Source organism: Pelodiscus sinensis, chromosome 1, assembly GCF_052426305.1.
Source record: "Pelodiscus sinensis isolate ZL-2025 chromosome 1, ASM5242630v1, whole genome shotgun sequence".
Taxonomy (NCBI): Eukaryota; Metazoa; Chordata; order Testudines; family Trionychidae; genus Pelodiscus; species Pelodiscus sinensis.
Genome location: NC_143052.1, coordinates 156,563,116 through 156,583,308, shown reverse-complemented (window position 1 = coordinate 156,583,308; position 20,193 = coordinate 156,563,116). Strand labels below are relative to the sequence as shown.

At 41.3% G+C, this 20,193-nt stretch overlaps 1 protein-coding gene across 6 annotated transcripts in view; it reads left to right on the top strand.

The window, feature by feature from the left end:
* Nucleotides 1-20,193, top strand: part of SENP7 (SUMO specific peptidase 7) — an 88,881-nt gene that overhangs the window by 21,553 nt on the left and 47,135 nt on the right. For 5 of the 6 annotated variants that reach the window (XR_012897467.2, XM_075907664.2, XM_075907679.2 and 2 more), the window contains 5 exons: nt 283-477; nt 8,915-9,033; nt 10,837-11,006; nt 13,985-14,306; nt 17,474-17,646. Coding sequence is in view for 5 of the 6 variants with exons in the window: in XM_075907664.2 (XP_075763779.2) it covers nt 283-477; nt 8,915-9,033; nt 10,837-11,006; nt 13,985-14,306; nt 17,474-17,646 (979 nt within the window). In the remaining variant the exon portion in view is untranslated. The remainder of the gene's footprint in view (nt 1-282; nt 478-8,914; nt 9,034-10,836; nt 11,007-13,984; nt 14,307-17,473; nt 17,647-20,193) is intronic. The other variant, XM_075907687.2, reaches the window with a different exon arrangement.

Genomic DNA, 20,193 nt, shown 5'->3' with positions numbered 1-20,193 from the left:
AATATACTGTAGCTGAACTAAAGTTACATCGTTTTCACCCTTGTCTCCTCTTGACTACCCAACTTTCCACCCGTGGTCTGTTGTCATTGTTCTTTGTGTTAGCTACCTGACCTAAATTTTAAGAGTCTTGATGGAGAGAACTTATGTCTGTAAAAGACCATGAACAGTTATTGGTAATGATTTGGTTTACCAAGTCACTTACTTAGTTACATGAATTCAGCCAAAAATTTCTTATCTAGATTTCAGTGCAGCATTTACCATTTATTGTTATATGTATGGCAGGCAACCCAAAGTTATTTTGAAGAATGTCCTGAGGACGAAAATTGGAAGAAAATACATAAAGAAACAGCTTATAACAGATGCTAATTTATCTGATGCTGACAAGTTGCTATCAGGTCAACCAACTTCATCTATTGCCAACCTGCAGACATGTCATATATTAAGTCCTCCTCATCAAAGCCCTTTTATATCTAAAAGGTATGTTCTTCAGTATTGATTTGTTAGCCTTGTTCTTTCTGAAACAACATGACATGGAAAAATAACTTCTGTGAAACTGTTTTCATGAGAATCTGACGTGAAGCAATGGTTGAATTACCTCAGTGCAAACATACTTTCAACAACCCATCATTTTTAACATTAAATTACACTGATTCTTTCTGCATCTGACATTAATTGGACACCTTTTGTGGCTAAGAAGTTAGATTTGAAATAGAACAATGTTCTGTTTGTAGATATGATTACAAGTTTCTAATATGATTATATTGGTTTGAACTTTCCTGTGATGTGCTTGCTTGGTTCTAGGTTTTCTTTGACCAGTTGCTCAAAGCACTTGTATATGCATGTCCTATTGCTCTTCCTAAATCCACATCTGGTTTCAACCCCTTCACCAGCTTGTAGCAATCTCATGACTACCTCTCTCATTGCTTTACATCTTTATTCTTCTTATTTTCATGTTTACATAGACTTTAGAAGTACAAAAATGCTTTGTGTGTAGAATTAGCTGTAGAAATAAAGCTGACAAGGATTACATAATGTAAGTTTCATTCTGAATTTGCGAAGTGAATTACTTGGTCTCTCCCCCTGTATGTTGATGTCTCTGCTGTAAAAGTAAAACAGTGTCAGGAACAAAGTGGTGGGGGAAGAAGAGAGAGAAATAGATAAAGGTTATAACTACACAGCAGCTGGGAGGTATGATTCCCAGCTCAGATAGACCTAGATCCATTAGTTATGCAAAAGTTAGTGTCTGAAAATAGCAACATGACGATGGCAGCTCAGATTAGCCATCAGTATCATATGTGCATTTTTAATGGATTAGACTCCAAGATACTTAAATTTATAAGGTTTTCATAGGATTGAGCAGGAATTTTGTCGTATCAGTCACAATTAGCATAAACAAGTTGATGCTTTGTAAAGGCAATGCAAAATGACAGGTGAAGTGTATTAAACTGAGATGAAAGAACTTCAGAACAAGTTTTTAGAGGAGAATGGAGGTAGCTGTATGTTAAAAATAAGTTTATTCAAGTCAAGTATGAACATGTTTTTCTGTATCTTCTCCAGTTACAAACTGTTTCTCTGATTGCTTCTTGTAGCAAGGTTTCTTTGTTTGAGGAATTCATTTCTCATATTTATATTACTTTTAATGATAAGTAAGTGCAGACAGGACTGCTTACACATCTTACTACAGGTTGGACCTCCCTAGTCTGGATTCCTTGGGACCTGACCAGTCCCAAGCAAGGGAGTGTGCCGGACCAGGGATGGTCAATTCCAGTCCCTCTGCTGCCAGCATCTGGGCTCTCCTCAGGGGCTGCCGGGCACCTGACCAAGCTACTCCTCAGAGCCACTGACCCTGCTGCGCTTACTCTGGCCTTGCTTCCTGCCCCCTGTTGCTGGAGTGGCTCTGCTCCTGGCCCCCTGGCTGGGTTCTAGACCGCTGGTGCCTTGGCCACTGGACTGGCTCTACTTCCATCTGTATTCCTAGCCACTGTCCGCTCTACAACAGGACTCCCGGATGGCTTCTGCTTCCAGTCACTGGGCTCTCTAGTCCAATAGCTTTCTGCTCCAACAACATCCACAGTCCTGCTGGTCCCTGAGCGTTGGCAGACCAGAGAGTCCCAGACCAGAGAGGTTCAAACTGTAGTGAACTGACTATTATAGACACATTCAGTTTGATTCTTGTCTTCAAACTCTTCCTTAGTTTTGTATAGGATACCTTTGGGACCTGATTTTCCTTTACACAAAGGCCCATTTTGCCAGGGCTGACCCACAACATTTTGACATCTGAGGCGGGGAGCTCAAATGACGCCCCCATGTCCCCTCGCTGCACCAGCAGCAGACACAATTTTCTATACTCTGGGTCCTAGTGGTGCCCTCCCTTACTCCCCTCTTCCCCCCACACACAGTCTGGCTCCTGAGATGGCTGCCTCAGTTTGCCTCATGGTAAGGCCAGCTCTGGATCTGGCAGAATAGCAAGGCCTTTATAGTGAGTTCAAATATATGTATATCCACGTTAAGGTCCCTTGGAATGAACAGAGCAGTGAATAAGGGCCTCGGTATAAATGAAAATCATGCCTTTGGTATAGAAAAAGTATCCCGTTTTGTACTGTGGATGAATATATATTTTAATTTATAATACACTAGAAGATTTACTCGGTGTTGCTAAGGTCCTTAACTCAAATAAGTCTTGTTTTTCTTCATTTAAATTATTGTTAATGAGTAGGTGTGGGAATGAGGAGTTCAGTATGAAGGCTGCCCCAGGGGGAGAGAACAATCCCAGCCATCCTCATTGCAGTAGCTTGAGGCCAGGTGAGAGCACCTGTCCCTGACCACTGCAGCAGCAGCGGGCACAGCTGGGGTGTGGGACAGATAGACACACAAACTCACTCTCTGAAATAGTAAGTCCCTTTCTTCATTCCTGCTCCCTGCTGGCCCAATGGGGTTAGAGCTGTCTGGGCCCCCATCTCTGTCCCCTTACTGCTTCTCTGTGGTCATTTTACAGTACAACTGTCCTTCCCTTTCCATTTTATGAGAAACAGCTACATTCCAGGCACATCTCATTGCCCTGGCACAACTAAACCCTGACATTGCTTTAAGTTATGATAAGAGGAAGCTGCATATCAAATTGGTGGTCTTAGTTCTTATCATGTAAGAAGAGTCCTGGAACAAAGGGACTCAGACAAACTCACATTTCTAAAATATATAGTAAGCTGATAATAGAAATAATACATGTTGGAAGTCTTAGCTGGACTTTTTCAATCTTGCTTCTCCACAGGGCAGTCAGTTATTTATGCCTGCCATTTAATTTACTTGAACATGTAAATAACTGATTGGTGAGTATAATTTGGCATATACTTGTCCAGATGACTTAAAATTGTGGGTGTAGAAATTGATACCATTTCCTGAAAATCTGGCCTCAATGTCTGCAGCAGGGAAAAGTAATTTTTAGTGTGTTTTAGTCCATTAAAGGTAGAAAGGCTATAGTTGTCCAATGCATATGGTGCTAGAGCCTGATCCTGCACCCCATGAGAAGTTAATGGGATTTCTCATGTGACTAAGTGATGCAGGATCATACCCCATTTGATGAAAAATGTATCAGTACTTTTTCCAAATGGTTGGGATTAGAGAACTGTTGGTAGCAAGGAGGGGAGAAAAGCAGAAACCGAGGTACTCCTCTGACATTTCTTACCTTCTGAATAAACAGATTTTCCCATACTGATACTATATAACTAACTTAGTTGTCTTAAAACATTCACCCTGAACTGGTATTAAGGTACAAAGCAATGTAGAATTAATTCCAGTGTGTATAGTAGCTTTGTAGTGTAGTGGTTTTGGTGCTCAGATTAGTGCTGCTTTTCACTCCAGTTTGGACGTAGTTTAAACTGCAGCTTCTTTTCAATTGTATGTACAGTATACTGCATAGGTAACTGAACTGTGTGTGTGTGTACATTATAGGGGAGCTTAGGTTTGGTTCGTAATACTATCCGTGATAAAAATAGTGTCTCAACCCATTTTTGAGAGATGGAATCAGTGGTTTGCTCTGCTCTTAGGAATCCTTCTGAGTGGATAGTCTTTCTGTGAAGAGAGATGAGAGCATTAGGCAGAGCTCCCCACAACAACCTCTATACCTACTCCCAGCACACGGCTTCAGTGGCCTGTTCCCATGTGGAAATTTTATTGCATGGTGACGAGCAAACCCAGAGTGGCTTATTAGCAGAACACATTGGGGGTGTGCATGTGTGAAGTTTTAAAATAGAAAAAAGATCTCTAAATAGATGTATTGTGACTCTGCATGAATATAACAAGGAACATTTTGGAGTAAATTTGAATACAGAATCCCCCCACCCCCATTCTTTCTTGTGTGTCTATTTACATTCATGATACAGTACTGTATTTTTAATTGGATTTTTCTGATTTGACCTATTTGCCCACCACAATGGATGGTCTTCCTCTCTCTTTAAGGTTCCACGTGGAATCTTTTCATATCAGTACGGTGCTTCATTACTAAAATGCATGTCAGAATTTTTATCAGTCAGTGTGTCATTGCTGTAGATATTAACACATGCATCTCGCCATTCTAAAAACAGATTTGACATGCTTATGCAGAATGGGAAATTTATTCATAGAATATTTACAGTAACAAAATAAACTGTTTATAAATGTGCAGGTAACCGCAGCAGGAAGATGCAGATGAAAATGTAAAAGGAAATAATTCAAAACTTGTATTTTACAATACCTGAATTTAAAACTAGTCTACAATAGTATTACATAGACATGCCCATCATTCCATAAAAACCAGTTTTATTTAATCACCGGCTGGTCTCAGCAGTTTGTTTTTGTCTTATTCCCATTTCAGTAAGCTAAAAAACTTGGTTGGGATTTTAAATGTTGTAACATGAGATTAGAGGACGAAAACATGAGTAAAATAGCACTAGATGTTGAGCCTTTTTCATTGCTTCAGAGTACGTCTAGACTGCAGTCAGAGTTGTGATTGCAGCTTCTGAATACATACCCAACCAAGCTAGCTTTAATCAGTCAGTGCGAGTACAGTAGAGCTTAATGGCAATCCTCCCTCCCTGCCACTTCCTCCTAGTGCAAGCCTGCTGACTGCTGGGCTGAGAGCTGTCAATACTCCCACTCACAGACCCCTTGTGTGAAGCTGCTGACTCTAGTGGACTGAAATGGCTCCCCTGCTGTCCTATTTAATCAGTTAACTGGTTAAACTTAACATTTAATGAGTTAACTAATTAAACAGGATTTTACATACTCTAGTTTGCAGTGTATTAAAAAAACAAAGCCACGAATCCTCCCCTTTGAATTACCATACACCTTGAAACAATCTCCAGAGGTGACACATCACCATGGTGATTGTGGGTAGATCATAGCTGTATGGGAACCTGGGGAAAGTAAGTTGTGTGTGTTGGAGACCAGCTCCCTGGCTATTTGAAAGATTCAGCATGTTTTTTCAGCAGTTTGATTATTCATATATCCACATGCATGTCATCTTTTAAAGTAAAATTCACCATCTGTACTAGAGGGTGAAAACAACATGAGCTGAGTTTCTTTGTGTGTTTAGGGGAAATATGTTTGTGTTCAGATATACATTTGTTGACATATTCATGAAGAACTGTTTCATTTATGGTGTGTGTTGAATGAATGGAAAGGATTAATTAGTGATACTAAATGTCAGAAACTCATGCTGACTTCTGTTAGGTTTCTTAAAATGGGGAAACTATATGGTTGACAAACTGACAGATTACACCTACACACAGAGATCAAATTAACATTATTAAAGGTGTGAAAGTCAAGCACTCAAAAGTTAGAAAATGCCAGAATTAAAGTTGCCTGTGCAACTTTAATTTGGCCCCTTTGTGTGTATGCATTATGATAGTTTTTAATTGTATGATCATATACTATTTTTTCCCACAGGCCCTGGGCTTCATTCAATTTATAGTACTTAGTAAATAGCAATTCAATAATTTGTTTTTATCTGGTAGTTCAATGTATAGTCCTCACATGTCTGCCTTACTGTATGCTATTCCTATTCTGTTCTGAAGACAGAATTATTTTCTCCATGGGATTTTTATGGCAGTCATTGATATAATGTGCAAATGCCTCACAAACATTACTTTGTCTTCACAACACACCTCTGAGATTAGGGATGAAAGTGCTGTTCTCCTTTCCCCTACCCCCCCCCCCCCCTTCCTATGTCTATCACAGGCAGTAAGTGTGGAGAGCAGGAGACAGCTTAAAAACCAGTTTCCCCAGAACTGTCTCTGCAGGGGAGTAGTAGGGACTGGGTGCAAGCCGGGAATCAGCTGATTCCCAACTTGCACCCAGTCCCAGATGCTGCGCCTCTGCTTTTTAAATATATTTTAAATATATGAAGAGCCTACTGGCTCTTAATCAGAACCAGCTGTCCTGGCTTGCACTGAGTACTTGCTGCCGACAGGTTAACCCTGCTGCAGCTTTGCTTTTTAAATGTATTAAGAACCAACCTATTGATTGATCGAAAATCCACTGACTAGTTGATTAAACTAACATCCCTATGTGAGATGAGGGTGTGGTATCCCCATTTTACAGATGGGGAAGAGGCATAGGGAGATTAAGGTCAAAAGTATTCACTAATTCTGGTGCCCAGTTTGAGACAATTGGGATGAAACATTTTTTTTAGAGTACTTAGCATGATAGAGCAATTTATATGTTTGAAGCACAGCTCCCGTTGACTTTTGTTGCAGTTGTGTCAGCAGTTCTGCAAATCAGACCCGAAGATCTTTAGTCAACTGAAAAGACAAAAATTCTCCCAGGATGTCCTGTTGACACCGGCATGGTTCATCAGCAGGGCAGAACCATTAGATCTACCATGCATACCTCTGCCACTTGAGCTGATGGAATAACTAATAGCAGTAGAAAATTGTTACCCTCTTTGCAGCATAGCACTAGAGAGGGTGAGACACACTTTGCCTGTGGGTATCAGGTATTTGCTCATAGAAGAGGATTGGTCAGGCTCAGGAATCTGGGGTTCCATTCTAGGCTTTGAAAGTCAGTGTTTTTCATTGAGCATAGATTCTTGTACCCATTCCACAGAAGTGACTCTCTTGCCCCATCTCCTTCAACATATCCTTGTACTAGTCCTGTCTGATCCTCACCCTGACTCTTTGATCAAGATCTGTTCTACTCAGTTTGTCAGATTCAGTCTTCTTGCCCAGCAAGTACATCCTGCTTCTCTGGATTCCCAAAACCAGTTCTCTCCACTTTCATGGCTCCTCATCCCATGCTGCTTTCTCCTTTTGCTCTAGTCATGACTCCCTCCCCCTGTGTCTTTGTTGTTTCTTGTTTTCACTGGCTCCCAGGCCCGGTCACCCTCTCTCGGCTCACCATCCAGTTTCTCCCCTGACTTCTTATTCCAGTCTCTTCAGCAATGCCCAATTCTCCAGTACCCTTCAGTTCTTCATCCAATGCGTTGCCCTGTTTTTGTGTCTACATTATATCCTTTCTACATTCATATTGGAGCATCCTTCTCGATGCTGCATTCCAGCAGGAAGGTCTCTAAGAGCAGAGATGGTGTGACTACACTGCTCGCTTCTTATAGCAGCATGTAGAGACCATATACTGCTTTCCTCCGTGCACAGGTATAAATAGAAGTGTTGGCAGTGAGGCACTGCTTAAGTGATTAAAGACATGCCTAAAAGGGGGAATATGTACCCTATGGAGCTTTCTGCACACCCATTCAATCCTGCCTCTGTCTACCGTGCTGTTTTTAGCAGTGTCATGTCCTACTGTCAGAGCATTTCTCCAATGTAGGGAAAAGTTCTGGCAGAGAGGAGGCAGTGAGGAAAGTGTTCAGCAGCTCCTTGCTGATTTATGCCTTTTCTTGCCACAGAGGAAAACTTTAGTAGCAAGGAGGCAGGAGGAAAAGTCACTGGCAGTTCCCCATTGCCAAAGAGTTTTCCTGTTGTCTTCCCCTTGCTGGATCTGATACTTTTATCTGATCCTTGCAGTGGGCACAGTCCAGCATGTACTTACACATACCCTACACATCGTTGCCAGTGTTGTGCAGTGTAGATGTATCCAGCAAGATGGCTTCCTTGGTCTCAGTTCAGGTTTCTAGTCCCCAGGGCTGTAATTGCAGGGGCAGGCCTGCTCAGCCTTAGACTGCAGCATGCTCAGTACAGAGGGAATTTGAGGAATTCAGCTGCTAGAATCTAATATGTCTTCTGAGCATGCACCAACTATAATTCTTCATGGGATTATAAATTGGCTAGATTTTGGATGGATTTTCATAAGGACAGCACAAGGCATTTACCTGACCCAAAAGCAACTCTTTCTGCCAAATTTCAAGCCACTGCTCTAAAATGCTTTTAAAAGAAAAGGTCTCTTTTCAGGTCCCCATATGTGCAAAGCATGTCCTTTTCAAGATCCTTGTAGCTGGAATTCTCTGTTCAAAACCTTCTCTTTGGACCAACTCATACTTTAGAATCTTGTTCCCATTTAAAGTCTCAAATAATTGGAAATGTAGTATTTTGCCCCCTATATGCGATGTTAATGACAGAGGGAAGGAGGTGTTCAATTGACTGTGGCTTTTCTTTTTGCAGTCTGTGCTGCTGATCCATGTCTCAGCAGTACTTTACAGATTGCACTGACAGAACAATATTTAAATGACTAACCCTTACCAGTGAGTCAGATTCTCATGTTGTGCACCTTCTTAGAAGCATTCTTTTCACTAGCAATCTACGCTGCTAGCGTCCATGAGCCTTAACAGTGTATTGCCTTAACTGAATTAGTCTGCAAATTTTGTTTTGCTTCACAGCATTTATCAGTGAAACAGGTTTCTGTAGTCTGAGCCTACCCTGATATACATGGAGAGAGGATTCGTTGGTACTTTTGCAGGATTAATGAGAAGTAATACTCATTTTTATAGGTATGAATGGCACAGGAAGAAGACAGATGACAGTCTTATGAAATTGGCTGAACCTTCTAAAGAAGCAGAAAGCAATAATGCTCTCTTTACTGTAAGAAGATATAACCAGCAGAAGAAAGGTTGGTGATGATGAGCAGTTCCGTTTTACATTTAAATATTTGGATTTTACAATAACTGGATATTTGCCTTAGATTTACCAGGAGAGTGTAGAAAAAAGAAGGTAATACAAAGGTTTTGCTTTGTAAACAATATGTATGCAAAACTGTGGGATAAAATATCCGTACACTATCAAATATACAAAGCTAAATATTGTTAAGGTAATAATTTAAGCCCATAAACAGAAGAAAATTGAGAGAGAAACTTCAGTCTCTTCTTTCAGTGCCATGATGTCCAACATACTAGCCACTATAATGGCTACTGCTTCAGAACTAGTTGGACACTTTGGTTTTAATTAGACCTGTCAATTAAAAATTACAGTTAATTGTGAGAGCAAAAAGTCACAATCACAGTTCTAATTGAACTGTTTATAGAATACCAATTTAAATTTATTATAATTATTTTGGATTTTTTACCTTTTCAAATACATTGATGTCAGTTACAAAACAGAACAGAAAGCATACAGTGTTTTTTATTATTTTGATTGCAAATATTTGCACTGTAAAAAAGATAATAGAAATTGTATTTTTCAGTTTACTTCATACAAGTGCTGTAGTGCAGTTTCTTTATTGTGAAAATGCAGTTTACAAATGTAGAAGTTTTGTTTGTTTGTTTGTTCCATAACTGCCCTCAAAAACAAAACAGTGTGAAACTTTAGAGCCCACAGGTGGAAGTGTGAAGGGGCATATGAACATGTAGCATATCTTGCATGTAAATACTTTGCAACTCCAGTTACAATAGTGCCAGGCGAAAGCATGTTTCGACTTTCAGGTAAAATTGTAAATAAGAAGTGGGAAGCATTATCTCCTGTAAATGTCATAGCAATTGGCTGATCAAGATGTTGAACTAAGTGGCTTTGTATGAGGCAAATTGAAAAAAGTTTATTATTTTTACAGTGCACATATTTGTAATAAACTATCAAGTGAGCACTATATATTTTCTATTTTATATTGTAAAATACATCAATATATTTGAAAATGAAGAAAAACTTACACAAATATTTACAATAAATGTGAATTGGTATTCTATAGTTTAATGGTACGATTAAAACTGCAATTAATTGCAACTATTTTTAAAAACTAGTTCCTAATTCATTTGTCTTTGTTAATCAAATAAGTTAACTGTTTCATCGAAAATGCTGATATCATCTTTATAAAAGGCCTTTTGTCTTGAATATTAAAATGTTACATGAATTTAACTGATGTACAAATGTTATACAATGATTTTGCTGACTACTGCAAGACAGACAAGTATGTGTGGAATGCGCAAGATTTTAACATCACTTAACAATATATGCCAAAGAGAGGCAGAATAGTATAGAAAGCTGAAAGTGCAGGAGGAACTTGGGAAGGCAGAATGTTAATCACGCAAACTAGAATTGGCTTAGGCACTGAGGACAACACTCCTACTTTGAGTTGCGCTATAAATTCAGTTGCATTCTTTTCTTGTTCCTGTAGTTTTCAAATTTGTTCAAAGTTCAAATTGTTTTGAATTTAAAATATTTTTTTATTGTGTATCTCCATTTTACCTGGGGAGCGGGGAATTATCTAGTAAACACATACAAGAAAGACAGAGAAAAATCACGTGTGGATGCAAATATGGTAGTCAATACACTTTTTAAATTTTTGTCACTGTGACCGCAATTTAAGAACGCTTAAGATGTTTAAGGATGACTACCATCAATTTTTGTAGAAATGTTACTGTGTTATGCCCTATTAAGCCTTTCTGTCTTTTTGTTTTTGCTTTTATTAAATTATTTGCTATAGAAAATAAGGAAAGTGATCCGCAAGATAAGGAAACCAAAATCTCGAACTATACCTCTCTTGGTTTGAGAGAACCAAGTTGTCTGAATTCCGAGAAGAGGAAAAGAAGACTTAGTGGCTATTTTTCTGATGAGAGTAATGCATGTTCCCCAGGAAAATTACCATCATCTTATGTAAGTAACAATTTCATCCATATGCATAGTATTCTCTCACTTAAATAGCAGCAACTAAACCCCAACATTGTAATGGTAGCTAGTACATTTTTTTTAAAAGACATTATGTTTATCATCTGTTGGGTAAGTATTGATGTATCAAATCTTGAAATCTTTCCTTCTGTTCCCAGATAGCAATACACTAAGGGTGAGTATACAAAGCACCCTAAACTTGAAATAAGATACACAATTTGCATAGTGCAAATTGTGTATCTTATTTTGATTGCATTTCAAAATAGGCTAATTTCGAAATTTCGAAATAATACATCTCTTAACGCTCATGGAACGAGGGTTACTGAGATGCCGAAATAGCATGCCCATTATTTCGAAAAATATTTCAAGATAATGGACTGCTTGTTAAGACGATCCCAAAATACTCGTGCAGTGTAGACCTATCCTAAGACTTTGACCCTGCAACATTTATATGAGTAAGTCTCTATATGTAAGTAGATTTTAGGACTGCCAGGAACAATTGGGGTTATATAATCTGATTTTCTGTAAGCACAGGCCATACAATTTCCTCCACAAAAATTCTTAGAGCATGTCTTTAAAAAAATCCTCTCTTGATTTAAAAAGTGCTGATGAAGAATTTATCACAACCCTTTCTAAATAGGTTCAATGATTAATTTCTCTCACTGTTAAAAATGTATGCCTTATTGCCAGTCTGAGCCTGACTCATTGGATTGTATTATAACTTTGTCTGCTAGATTGACTACCACTACCAAATATTTGTTCCCTGTGCAGATATTAATGAACAGTGATCAAGTCCCCCTTAATGTTCTATTTGTTTAACTAAAAAGATAGATTTTTTTTCTATTGCTATAAGATATGCTTTCCAGTCTTTTCATCATTCTGGTTGCTCTTCTCTGAACTCTCCAATTCATCCATATCTGTCTCGAAGCATGAATGCCACAATACAGGACACAGTATTCCAGCAAAGGTTGCGCCTGTGCCATATACAGTGGTACAGTTATCTTTGTTCCCCTACTTGACTCACCTGTTTATGCATACAAGGATTTCATGAGCTCTTTTTGCCACATTGTTGCACTGGGAGCTCACGTAGTTGATTATCTAGGACACACACATCTGCTTTCCAGGATAGTCACTCATCCTGTATTTTTGGCCTGTATTGTTGGTCTCATCATGTATGAATTGACATTTAGCTTTACTAATATGCATGTTGTTTGCTTGAACCCAGCTTACCAAGCGATTCAGATCACTCTATCAGCGACCTGTCCTTTTTATTGTTTACCACTCCCCCAGTTTTTGCACAGGCTGTACTTTATTCTCCACCATGGATTTCCTCTTCTTTACCTCTCTGCTGCTGGAGCATAATTACAGACTATCTTCCTGCAGTCTTCCTGCTATCACAAACTTATTGTCTAAATGAGTCTTTCCCAGCTTCTCCACTGAGCTTCATCAAGGACTTTTTATAAATCCCTGGACCCCCTGAGACATGCAATTGGGTAGGCTAATTAGCCCTTTCTGGGCCATGTTGATTTTATATTATTCTAGTGTTTTAATCAGCGTCATGGTACTAAGTCAAATATCTTATTGGAATCCAAATATATTATATCAGTATTACTATCTTTCTCAGTCAGAGCTATCAAGTTGTTTTGACAGGGTCTGTGTTCCATAATCCATGTGATTGGTATTAATTATATTACCCTGAATTCTTTATTAATTGAGTCCTGTATCAGTCATTCCATTATTTTGTGTAGGATCAGTGTCTCATTGGCAGGCCAGTAATTACCTAGATCTTGTTTTTTTCAACATTGGCACAATCTTAGTTTTTTTTTTCTGTTCCACTCAGACTTCCCTCATGTTCAAGATGAATTGAAAATCAGCATAAATCTTTCAGTGAGCTCTTCAGCCATCTCTTTTAAAATTCTTAGATGCGACTTATCCATAGTAATCTTAAGTTTTAGGAGCCTATGTTTAACTAGATATTGGTGAAATGAAAAGAGTGTTATGATGTGATTACATCATCTGTTTTTTCCTAAAGACAGGGCAGAAATATTTATTGAATACTTTTGCTTTTTCTGCATTATTATTAATTTCCCCCATTTTTTGTCTCATGGTGGGCCAGTACTCTTAGTATGTACATTAAAATTCCATCGCCTTACAGTACATTTTGAACTTGTGGGACTACTGAGGTATGCAGAGTTACTTCTATAAGTTTTTCCAGGATTGGTGCCTAAGTATCAGAATGTAGGTGTGCTATTTTTCTCTTTCACTGTGTATTTCATTTACAAAATTACTTTTCTGCTCATTTCAGAATTGACCATAACTTTTAAGTATTTTAAAATTATGAACTGTCAGTTATTGGCATCCTGGAGAGAAATAGTTTATTCTGATCAATTGTTAAGCAATGGTAAAAAGAGGTAAAGGGACTTTGAAAAATTTAGCTTGTGGAAAGTAACAGCAGAGTCCGGTACAAGGCATCGGTGTTCAAGCACCTGAATGCTCCAATAACAGGTGCCCTGTAAGCACTTAGCCCAAAGCCCCTACAGTCAATGAATAGAGGTCTTTGGATCAGGCTAGGAGTTCCCAATCGGCTGAATCAAAGAGCTGTTCAGTATCCCCAACTCTGCCTTTTTGGGAGTTAGAAGTGCTATCTGTTGCAGTCCATGGGGTAGTTGCCACAAGATTACCCCCCCCCCTTTTTTTTGTTCAGTTTGAAAATAGTTGTGGTTAGAAATGTTGTTCTCTGCTTACTGTGTGTCAAGTAAACATACTGCATTGTCATACAATTGGGGAAGAAGTAACACCAGGCTGAGTCCTAAACTTAGCTCCATGTAAAATATTAAGCAATGTCTCTTTTACCTTGCTAGTCGGGTAAGTCAGTGGTCACAGAACTCAGTCATCTCAGCAAGGCCAGGATATAGATGTATATTTTGAATCCCGAAAAGATTAAATCTTTGGGTTTTCTTTTCCAGAAAGAAGAAAGGATAGTTTCAACTCAGGTCTGCAGATCTAACCTGATTCAGAAAAATATTTCCCTGGTTGTAGAGGCAGAATGTAAAGAATCATCCATCCATGACCAGTTGGAACCAGCTCTCAGCTGTGCAAAGGAACACTGCCTAGAGGCTGCTCCCAGGAGTTTGTTGCAGAAGCAGTATTCTGCCACCAGTGAGGATGTCAGGATTTCCCCTCTAGTTGGCACTTCTGGTAAAAAGAAGATGGACATGTCAGAATATCTGAGCAAGTTGCGCAGCAGAGTTCGCGATGACAGTCAGTCATTTGTTTCAGCTGAGCCAAGTATGTAACGTATCTGTGTAGGCAATATTTACATGTAGAAACTTAGAGGCAGGCATGGCGTACTGGTGTAAATACTTGAGGTAGAGGATAGGGATGTAAATATCTGTTAAATAGTTAACTGGTTAAATAACTAAAATTATACCAGTTAACTTCTGGTGAGCTGCTGTGGCGCAACCAGGGCCTGGGCCCCACTGGGCCTGGGGTCTCACCTGCCATCCTGATGCAGGGCCAGGGGATCCTGCCACCCCAAACTGGACACAGCCCTGCCTGCTTCTGCGACATGACTGGGGTCCAGCCAGCTGGCCCGACGCAGATGGGGCTGCTCCAGCTTGGCAGAGTTGGCGGTCCAACCAATTACCCAGTAATCATTCTGGTAAGCCTCATGCTTACCAGATAACTGGTTAATCTTTTACATCCACCGTAGAAATTAGGGATCAAAGATCACAATATCACTAAAAGCATTGCATGCACCTCAGAACAGTGTATGAGATATACTATTGGAATGGGTCATCTTATAGTTAAGGAACAGCACTGTATAGGCTGGTCAGCCTCCCGGAGGGGTTCCTCCAGCTCAGTGGGCGGCCTATTCGCCCCACTGTACAACCTTTTAAAATAGTTCTCAAACTAACGGTCCATAGCCTGGCCTTGCTTCAGGTCCGGGGCACTGGGGAAGAAGTTCAATATAGTCCCAAGTCTCTAGGCCCACAGTTCAATTCCCGACCTTCCGTCAGATCGGGGCCGTAAGGCCCTTTTAATAGGGCCCTAGCCCCGTTCCACGCAGGGCAACAGCAATAGTCCTGCCCCTTTAAGAGGCCCAGTCCTGGTTCCAGGCTGGGCAATAACCAAACACCGTAAGTGAGTTCAGAGTCCCCAGGCCTGTCACAGGCGGGGGCAACCACCACAGTAAATGAGCCCTGGCCCTGGGGCGGGGCACCAAACGCAGTTTTAGTCCCAGGCTGGGCAACAGCAAACACAGTAGCAGTTCAAAGAGGGGGCCAGGCCCTGGTTCAGGGCGTGGCCGCAACCACACAAGTTTGGGGAAGCTCCTTGTTCAGGATGAGGGCAGGTAGTTCACCTGCAGTGGTGGTGAGGGAGGAGGCTGCCACCCAATAGGTGGGTGGCAGGGGGGCGCAGGCCCACCCACTCCACTGTGCCCCGGCCCAGGACCCTAGAGGCAGTAGAGCCGCTGCTGCTGGTACAGTGGGGGCTCCAGCCTGAAATGAGCTGGCCTAGGGCTTTTAGCAGCCCAAGCTATACCTGGGCCACTACCTTTCTCCCCCTCAGCAGGTACCTGAGTCTGTCACAGGTCCCTCGGGGAGTTGAGGAGAGTCTCCTCGGGAAGGAGTCCCGGGGGCCCGATCCAGGCCTCAGCAGCTTCCAGGTCCTCAGGCTCTAGCTGGTAAGCAGGTTGCAGCGGGCAGTGGTGGCTGGGCTGGTCCTCGGGGTCTGGCTCGTCCAGCAGCACTGGCAGGGTATCCAGGTCCCAGGGTATAGGCTGGCACCAGGGTTCAGGCAGGTCCCTCAGGTCAACTAGGTTCCCGGGTACAGCCAATGGGGCCTGCCGGGTCGGCAGGCGCTCACGGACCCGGGGTACAGGGGGGCGCTGGAGCTCAGGTGGGTCCTTGGGGCCAGTCACCGGAAGCACTGGGCAGGCCTTGGGTCGGAGGGCAGGCTCGGCCAGGTCTCTGGATCCCAGTCAGGGAGTTGGGGGTAGGCCTCTGGGTCAGAGGTTGTTGGAAGCCCGAGCCAGGCCTAAGCCTCTGAGTTAGAGAGGTCAGTGTTAGCCTCAGCCTCTGAGGCTGTGGAAGGCCCAAGCCAGGTCTCAGGTGAGTCCTTGGGGCTCTTTATAGTCCCAGCCCCGCCCACTGACTTCCGGTCCGGTGATAGGGAGGTTCTAGACTGTGCCCAAACTGGCTCCTGGAGGGGATCCTCTGCCTCCGGCTCAGTGGGCAGCCAGTCCACCCTACTACACACTGGAACAGCATTGGGAAGACAGAAGTTCTGGGTTCTGTTCCTTGTTCTGCATCTGACTCATTGTGTGACCTTAGGCAAGTTACTCTCCTTGTTTCTGATCTTTAAAATGAGAGAAATATTTACCTAATTTAGGGAGGTGTGTTGTGGTTTACTTCATTATTGCCTGAAAAGTGTTTTGAGGTCCTTGGGTAAAAGATTCTATATAAAATCATATAAATATAGGGCTGAAAAGGACATTGAGAGATCATCTAGTCTAGCACCCTGTGCAGACGTGAGATCAAATATATTTAGACCAGACCTGGCAGGTGTTTGTCTAAACTTAAACCTCCAATGATGAATATTCCTCAGTGCCCCTTGAAAGTCTCTTCTAATGCTTAACTACCCTTTTAGTTTCAAAAAAAATTTCCAATATCATCTTGACAGTGACCCATTAATAACTGGTTGAAAAACCATGCTCAGAGTAGTTATGCACCCACCGTAGGTTACTTTCAATCACATTTCATCAGCTTATGAGAGTGTCATGTGAAACCGTATCAGAAACCTTACTTACTAAAATGAAGATCTCTCACCTGCAGTTTTCTCCCATCTACTAGGGCCAGTAATCTTGTAGAAATAATATATAAACATCATATGGGTGTGAGTAAAGGATATAGTGTCAACCCTCATTTTGAATCTTCCCTCATTTTATGATCATTTAAGTCAAAACCATAATGGTACTTTAAACCTAAGCTTGTTTTATTTAGTGTCCATTTAGGTGTTTCCCTGTCCTGCCTCCATAGTATCTCTACAGCTGTACTTTAACATCTTTTTAGCTGAAGACTTGGTGGAACTCATAGGATCCTGTAAATGGCTCTCTCTTAAATTAACCAGAATGGGTCGTGCAGAGCAGTGGAGGTCCCTCTGCATTATAGTATTTCTTCATAGCCTTCTCTGCCCCTGCCAAACCCATGAGAGAGACAGATACATAAATAAGTTTGTGTGTATGAATATATGTAACTTGAATCGCTTACATGGTAGTGCATAGTTTAACTCTACCTCTATAAAGTCCACATAACACCTGTTTAATGGTTCTATTAAAAGGTGTGGAAACCCCAAAGTCAATTTTTTTTTCTTACCAGAAATCTATAATTTGTTAGGAGTTGCAATTTATTCTTAAATCTGAGTTTATAAAAAAAATGTATTTTCCTCTTTAGTTGTTCTTTCCAGTGATGATGAAGGATCTTCTGAACCAAAACACCCAGAAGAGCTGGATCTGCAGCATGTGCATGATGGCACATCTGACAATAAAAAAATAGAGCAAGAGCCTAAGTTACCTTTGGCAGAAGAGCTATTGCAAGATGAAATCGAAGATGAAGAACAGCCTTGTGTAAGTTTGTGTCTCTCACCAGCACAAAATGGTTTAATAAAAGATATTACCCTAGGACCAACACAGCAATAATAACAGGTTAAAACTGCTCATTTCCCTTGTGCTTAAAAATGGGGTTTGAACCTAAAACTCACTCAATCTTGTACCTTTGGACTTTGTGTATTCAGCCTAACTCAGGAGCTTACTGCATTTAGTCCCGTTCTGAGTTAGAAGTCGCATTGGTGTCATTTCCTATAGATGAAGTATTGCAAATAGGGCTGTTGATTGACCAGTTAACTCACACTAATTCAAAAAATTAATTTCAATAAAAATTCATCACAATAATTGTTGATGCAATAACACTGTTAAACAGAATACTAATTGAAATGTATTAAATATTTTTATTTTTTCTGCATTTTCAAATATATTGATACCAGTTACAACACAATACAAAAATGTACAGTGCTTTCTTTTTTAAACATATTTGCACTGCAAATATGACAATGATATTTTTTCAGTTTCTCATACAAGTCCTGTAGTGCAGCTGCTTTTTGTGAAAGTGCAATTTTCATATATGTATTTTGTTTTTACATATCTCCAATACAAAATAATGTAAAACTTTAGCGCCTATAAGTCCATTCAGTACTACTACTTATTCAACCAGTTGCTAAGACAAACAAGTTTGTTTATATTTACAGGAGATAATGCTGCCTGTTGCTTATTTACATTGTCGCCTGAAAGTGAGAACAGGCATTCTTCTTCCAGTGATGTCCCTGTGGGTGCTCCACTGTTGGTGTTGGGTCATCGTGGCGCCACAGAGCTGAGTTTTCATGAGCAGTGGTCAGCTGCCATCCACACGTTTTGATCTCTTGTGCGGTCCAGCTCTTGCCTGTTCCTTCTTCGCCGCCCCAGGTCACAGATGGAGCGAGACCTCTCTCCTCAACAGCTCTAGTCAGAGAAGGAATTTTGTTTTACGATAAGTTTTTTCTTCACAGTACAGTCAGTTTTTCAATTGTTCATCATACAGGCAGTCCCTGACTTACGAATGGGTTATGTTCCGAACACCCAGTCGTCACTCGATTTGGTCAGAAGTCGGAAATACCCTTAAACACACTGCCTGCGCTGTTCAAAAAACTTGACGTACATGGTTCTTAACTCGAAAATATTATAATGGAGTTAATGGGAGGTTGGCCGTAAGTACAGATGGTCATAAGTCAGTGTTGTTGTAAGTCGGGGAGTGGCTGTATAGTTGTAGTTGCTTCATTTAAAAAAAAGGGGCTGGGGTTCTCTGTTAAACTTTTTTCCCCATCCGACAACAAAAAAAGAGAGAGAGAAGAAAATAACAATAACAACAGGAAAGAGAGAGAAAAAGCAAAGAGAACAGAAGGAAAGTAAGTCAGAGACTGTTTATCTGTTTATCAGCACTGCGACAGGCCCTTTAGTCATGCCGGGTTCGCCGGGGTTTAAGAAGTGCGTCACGTGTCAGGAACCCATGCCAGTTTCCGATGGCCACGCAGATGGCATAAAATGTTTGGGTGAATCCCACGTGCCTCAAAAGTGCATGCACTGTGCAAAACTCGCAGTGAGAGCAAGGCATGATAGAGAGGAGGCTCAGGATGTTTTTATTTGATAAAGCCCTGCAGCCCTCAGAATCAGACTTGCTGAGAAGAAAAACGGAGAGCTGCTTCTCCTACAGTGGCTTCTGCCCATAAAAGAGCTTTTCACCAGCGTGTTCTTTTCCACTGGCCTCCACAAGTAGAATAAATAGTGGGAAGAAGCCAGGAACATGATGCCGTGAAACTGTGGCTCAAAACGGCCTCAGAACCAAAGATTCGACATGGAACATCTGCGGTACCGGTAGCTATGGCACCGGCAAGGCGCTCAGCACCACCAACCTTGACACCGCGAGTTGAAGCACTATCTTCATCGACAACACTGGTGCTGCATATAGCAAATCCAATGGCACTGGCCCAAACGGTGCAGGCACTGGCACTGAGGCATGCCACAGAACACCTGGCACCAGAAGAGGCTATTAGCCCCCCCAGCACCGAAGAAGGCAACTCATAATTCTTCTTCGGGTAGTCCCCATGGGTGCTCCACGTCTGGTGTCGGGCTTGCCCCAGTGCTGTGAATCGGGGGCTTCCCAAAGCTGTGTTCGGCCAGACCGCGCGTGCGTGAGCGCTCAAGGCCGTTTGCACCTTTCCTCTCCGACTGTGGTCCGGCCCCTGCCTCAGTTCCTCTCAACTGCCTCTGGCCATGGAGGGACGGAGCTCTCTCCCCTCTCCTCAGAGTACCTCAGCATCCTGTTAATAGTTAAATTTACTCTTTGATCTTATCTGCCTTCCTTTCCTTATCTCCACTCTAAAGTAAAAAAAAAAAAAAAAGTAGAAATAGAGATGCTTTAATAGTTATTATCTCCGTCTCTATCATTCCTGTTGTTCTCAGTTGGCGCATAGCCACCTCTCTCTCAAGAAAGAAAGAAAGAAACCAAACAAAGAATAAGAGAAAAGGATAAGCGAAATAAGGCAATACAAGAAATAAAGATACCAACGAACAGAAAGGAGCACA